We start from the raw sequence: 5643 nt of genomic DNA, 5'->3' as shown, positions 1-5643 counted from the left end.
AGCGCCGGGCGGGGATGCCGCGCACCGGGACGGGATGCGGGACCGGAGCAACGGGCGGGGATGCCGCGCACCGGGACGGGATGCGGGACCGCAGCGCCGGGCGCTCGGCCGGCGCCCGAGCGGGGAATAACGGGGTGGGGTCACCCCAGAGCACTTCGATCCCCGCTGCCGCTGTGGTTTCATCCCTGCAGCCTCTGGAGCGGCCCCGAGCTGGAGCGGTGGGCTGCGGGACAGGGACAGGGACGAGGGAAAACTTTCCTTGGAGTTTTTTCCCCCTCTATAGGTGATCGATATAACGAGACCAAAAATGAACGGTTTATGTGGGGTTTTTTGTTTATTTGTTTATTTTGCGAGGGAGTTTCTAACACACCTGATGTCTCTGAACAGTTTGACAAAGAAAGAGCCTGTGGTTGATTCCTGAAGATGCTGCAGGATTTTCCTAATTCACTATTCAGTTCCCAGTCCAGAACCTGGTGCAGAATATCCAAACCCACTGTTTGCATTTGAGATGGAGCCAGAAACTTGGAATAGGTGCAATAGTAAAGGGCAGAGCTAAAACCAGTATTGCAGTGGCTCGGCTAGTGGAAGGTGTCCGAGGTGGGAACTGGATGATCTTTAAGGAGCTTTCCAACCCAAAGCCGTCTGTGATTCCATGAGATTTTACGGGTGACTTTACACACGCTGGCATTTATTTCTCCTTCCATATAGCAGAAAGGCACTTCACTGCCAGAGTTTTAATCAAAAACCTGCTGTAATTTCCCAAAGTCTCGCTCCAAAAATTAATTTCTTCACCCCTGCTGCTGTGTGGGTCCCTCTTCTCCCAAATTTGCCCTCATCCCTCTCTAATTTTGCTTTCCCTGCAATTTTTCACTCACAGAAGTGAAACTGCCAAGTGTTTTGCAGCACTTGGCCCTCCAAACTGCATGTTTTTAGCGAAGATTTATCTAAGGAAAATGTTTTTTGTTGATCTGTGGGTAAAATTTGCACCGTGGTGGTGGATGATACCGCCTGATCTGCCAGGATCTATTTCACTGGAACTTTATAAGGACAACGACCGAGTGATTTTAACAAAGTATCTCTATTCAGAGTATTTTTCTTGAAGCATTCCTTTTTAGCATTCAGAGCGTGATCTTGCTGTTGTCCAGGCAAAACCTGCAGCCAGGTTTCCCTGTGTATAAAGAACTCCAATTTGAACCTGATGCTACAATATTCAGACACCAAAAGCATTTGCTGATCTTTTATTAAGTACTTAGCACAACTATTTAATATATTATTTCTTTCACGAGACAGCATCTGCAGAATTGTGTTAATCTTTGTATTCTATCAAACTTCCAGGTATGAAAACACAGTTAAACAATTTGCAGAGCGATTTCCACTCAGCGTTTCATGTTGGAAATTACACTTGCTATTATTCCAGTGTTAAAATAGAAACAAAAAGTGATGGGTGAAAAGATTCTAATGATGAAAATAGTTTAAAGTGCAATTACGGCTGTTAAGCTGTCAGGTCTCCATCCCACAAATCCTTAAACACACGCAGAACTTGCACCCAATTAATGAAAATAAGTAGGTCAAGGTGCGGGTTTGTGCCTGGAGAACGTGACAAGATCAGTCATTAAAGAAGAGATAAGTAGCAGGTGTGAATGGGGATCATTATGTGCAGTATTTCCATAAAAGCTAGAGAAACCTGGCTTGCCACAATATTTAGGAACAGCAGAGATGGGGACATTAATGTTCTGATCCTGCCAGAGCTGTTCGGTGCTTTCCACAGGGAAAATCCCGCTGGTTGGAATCAGTGGGTTATGTTAAAGTGAACCTGGCGCTGGAGAAGCCGCGGTGCCATCAGTGCTGGCCTTCCGTGGCTCCTATGGCTCCTAAACCCTTCAGGCCGTGCTGGGAGCCCTGGAGGAGCTCTGCAGTGCGATCACCTGGGCCTGGAGTCACAGTGGCTGGGCTGGGAAGGGATTTTCAAGGACCTGCCCTGCAGTGAGCAGGGAGGATGAGGGGCTGGGGAAGGCGAGACCTGCTCTCAGTCAGGTGCCAGTGGCAGTGCTGGTGTTGGATTGTATGTTAATTTATGCTAATTACGGCTATCCTCAGGCCACAGCTGGAGACCAGACAGGTCAGATACACTTCTTAGTCCGGCCAAATCATCATCACCCCTGGGAACTTTATGGGGAGCAGAGGTGCAGGATGTGGTCCTGCATGAGAGCTGGATCCTGGACACTGAGCCCCTTGTGCCAAGGGAAGGGGAAAACCAGGGGCCAGTCTGGGGTCAACTCCCCCAGACTTTGAACATTTGTGGTTTTGGGGTTTTTGAGACAGAAGTGGGATTTTGTGTTCTACAGCTCTGTATGCAATTTATTATCCTGTTACAAAGGTGCTGTGCAGGCAAAGGTCAAATCCTGCCCACCTCACTGAGTGCTGATTTCTTTGCCTCTGGCTGCATGTCCAGGACTGTCCATGGTGTACCCTGAGGGTAAAACCACAGAACAGGCCCTCAAAAGTTCTTCTACTCCAGCTTTTCATGGGAGAAGGAGCCTGGATGAGATTATCTGGATAGGGACAGGGCATTGACATCCCTGCTGCGTTTGGTGCTACTTTCTCCAGCTCCTTTAGTGCAGACCCCTTCAATTTTTGCTGCTTTCTGGCAGGTCTGGAGTTGTCTCACTGTGTGGGGACCACCCCGCTGGGTCCTGCAGGGCCTTGGAGGTCGGGGGGGCCCTGCAAGATGAAGAGAGTGCGCACGGTCTTCAAGCCAGAGCAGCTGGAGCGGCTGGAGCAGGAGTTCCTCAAGCAGCAGTACATGGTGGGCACGGAGAGGGTGGACCTGGCTGCAACGCTGCATCTCACAGAGACCCAGGTAAGGCATGGGGGAGCTGAGCTGTGCGACTGATCCTGGGGTGCTCTGTGCTGACCTTCCCACTGGGAACCGTGGTGGGAGGACACACGGTGCAAAGTGACCCGTGGGACACCCTGCTGCCAGGTGACATTGGAGAGATGTGCCTGGAGTTTGGATGGTTTCTGGATAAGATTTCTGAATCCACGAAGTGGAACAAAAAGCATTCAGGAGCACAACCCTGCTGTGCGTTAGAGTTCGAGCTGGGTTGGTTGCTGTGTCTGCATTGTCACGATCCTCTGGAGTCTGTTTCAAGTGTCCTTTTATGACACTCGATATAATTACTTCCCTGCTCTGCCCTGTGCGTTCCTGCTCCTCCCACAGTAAACTGCTTGTTTAGTGTGGAAAGAAGGAGCCGGGTGATCTTCCACAGTGGGATCTAAATGCAGCTGGGAAAAAGGGAGAGCAAAACAAGGCCAGTTCTGGGGGACAATGGATAATTATTGGGGGTCTCATCATGCCCTGTGGCAACTGCAGTCCTGGGGATGGGTTCAGGGGCTCCTTAGGGAGCTGCTTCCTTCACTTCCCTGGCCAGAGCCTTCTCAGTGCAGCTGCTGTCCCCTTATCCTTCCCCATCACTGCTCTGCCCTCTGTAGTTTCACCTCCTCCTGTTCTCACTCACTATTCCCTCAGGGAATAATGCATGTCCCCATTTAAGGAACTCTGCTTTTTGGGGATACCCACGTCAGAAACACATGAATTGGAAAAGGGCTCCTGGAGCCCTCGGGTTAAGCTGTTGTGCCATTCCCATCCAGGTGAAAGTGTGGTTCCAGAACCGGAGGATCAAGTGGAGGAAGCAGAGCATGGAGCAGAAGGCGGCAAAGCTGTCTCAGTTCGGGGTGATCCAGCCTGCGAGCGCCGACTCCACCGACAGCAAGGAGCACGAGGAGGACCCTGTGGACGTGGAGCTTTGAACAGCCCATGAGACTGGGCTGCTTTTTGGTGCCTGGGGACGTGTCTGGGCTGCTTTGGTCCAAGTGAGACTGATCTGAGAGCTGGAGCCACAGGACTAAACTGCAGCTGGCTGGAAGGAACCCCCCGAGTTTCTTTGGCTGCTGTTCGGTAGCCAAGTGCTGTAATTCCTGGGGCTTCATCATCACTCGATGGCAGGTGATCTCCTGTTTGCTCATGAAGCACCAGGACACACAAACAGTTTCCAGCAGAGAGCCTGGGGTGACAATCAGGGTGTCTCTGGTGCTGGGGTGAGACTCAGAGTGACTGATACTGGGGTGACAATCAGAGGGTGATTCTGGTGCTGGGGTGACAATCTGCTGGTGTCTCTGGTGTTCGGGTGACCATCTGCTGGTGTCTCTGCTGCTGGGGTGACAATCAGAGGGTGTCTCTGGTGCTGGGGTGACAATTGCTGGTTTCTCTGGTGTGGCGGTGACAATCAGAGGGTGTCTCTGGTGCCGGGGTGACAATCAGAGGGTGATTCTGATGTGGGGGTGACAATCAGAGGGTGTCTCTGGTGCCGGGGTGACAATCAGAGGGTGATTCTGATGTGGGGGTGACAATCTGCTGGTGTCTCTGGTGCTGGGGTGACAATTGCTGGTTTCTCTGGTGTGGGGGTGACAATCAGAGGGTGACTTTGATGCTGGGGTGACAATCAGAGAGCCTGTGATGCTGGGCAGGCAATGGCATGCTGTCTCTGATGCCTCTGAGCACAAGGGCATTTCAAACCAGGGTCACTCATGTGTGGCCGTGTGCTCCAAGGAGGAAGGAAGAGAATCTCCCTGATCGCTTCTTCCTCTCAGCTTGCCTCCCATGTTTGAGGTTCAGATCAATCACAACCAGAATACCCCAAACAGGGACGCCCTTTGCTGCCAGGCTCAGACTCCTGGACACGAGGAGCAGGGTCTGCCCCTGCCCTGCAGCAAAGTGCCCCCTCCTGTCGGTGCCTTGCTGTATCTGTGCCTTTTCCCTGGCTCCCCATGGGTCCAGCCCCGGCAGTGTGTGTCCCCTGGCACTGCTGTCCTTGCCCAGAGTGTGTGTGTGTGTGTGTGCTGCTGCTGCAGGAGGCAGCCCCGGAGCTGGCCGAGGTGCAGGGCTGGAGGCTGCAGTAAAAACCAGCCCCAACAGCTCAGCTGCTGCACCAGACACCCCCTGCCCCGCGGCCAGATGTGCCACTGTGGCCCAGACACAGGCAGCTGCTCTGTTCTCTCCTCATTATCCCTGCAGGTGCCCTGGGACACAGCACCTGGAGTGCTCCCAGCACATCTGGAGCAGCCTGATGCAGTTAACAGCTGGATTTTTGGGGGTAGGGAGGGCTTTGGGGGGCCAGGACTAAGGACTCAGGCTGTCACCTTGCCTTCCTACGGCAGTGACCACAGCCCATTAGCTCAGGATAATTTATTCTGTCTCTTTCTGACCTAGAACACTGTATATCACTTTACTCTTACATTGTTATTTATAGAAATACCTTTTTTTTTGCCTTAATATGTATCACTTATTTATTTGCTTTGTCTCTTAATAAAAATCGAGTCAATTTTAAAAAGAGATGGAATGAGTGTAAAAACAAAGAACAGATGGAAAAATTTCCAGGTACTCACTTTAATTTTCAACTGAAATTAGTAACAAAAAAAAACCAAAACAACCAAATATATTTTTATCTTTCTTAAAAGAGTTTGAGGGGTTTTTTCTTAATAAACTATTTTGGACAAAATATATACGAAAGATCTTTTTTTAATTGATTGATGACCCCATATCGAAGTGGATGAAGGAAGTTACTATCTCTGGGCTGGTTGCTG

The 5643-nt window shown here is 50.8% G+C and overlaps 1 protein-coding gene across 1 annotated transcript; it reads left to right on the top strand.

The window, feature by feature from the left end:
• Positions 1–14: 14 nt before the first annotated feature.
• On the top strand, positions 15–5439 carry LOC102039044 (homeobox protein not2-like). Its single transcript, XM_031064916.1, has 4 exons — positions 15–134; positions 2098–2119; positions 2652–2860; positions 3652–5439. Exons 1-4 carry the CDS (start codon positions 15–17, stop codon positions 3808–3810), a joined length of 510 nt encoding a protein of 169 aa, XP_030920776.1. The 3' UTR covers positions 3811–5439.
• The last annotated feature ends 204 nt before the right edge of the window (positions 5440–5643 follow it).

This window comes from Geospiza fortis, unplaced genomic scaffold (assembly GCF_000277835.1).
Source record: "Geospiza fortis unplaced genomic scaffold, GeoFor_1.0 scaffold148, whole genome shotgun sequence".
Classification (NCBI taxonomy): domain Eukaryota; kingdom Metazoa; phylum Chordata; class Aves; order Passeriformes; family Thraupidae; genus Geospiza; species Geospiza fortis.
The sequence above is the reverse complement of the archived record's forward strand: the minus strand, read 5'-3'. Positions and strand labels throughout refer to the sequence as shown.

Bases quoted from the DNA above. Each gene is read 5' to 3' on its own strand.
- LOC102039044 (XM_031064916.1), top strand. From the start codon at position 15: ATGCCGCGCACCGGGACGGGATGCGGGACCGGAGCAACGGGCGGGGAT. The intron at 135-2,097 runs GTGGGGTCACCC...GGCTATCCTCAG, and splicing joins CCCGAGCGGGGAATAACGGG to GCCACAGCTGGAGACCAGAC. The intron at 2,120-2,651 runs GTCAGATACACT...GCTTTCTGGCAG, and splicing joins CACAGCTGGAGACCAGACAG to GTCTGGAGTTGTCTCACTGT.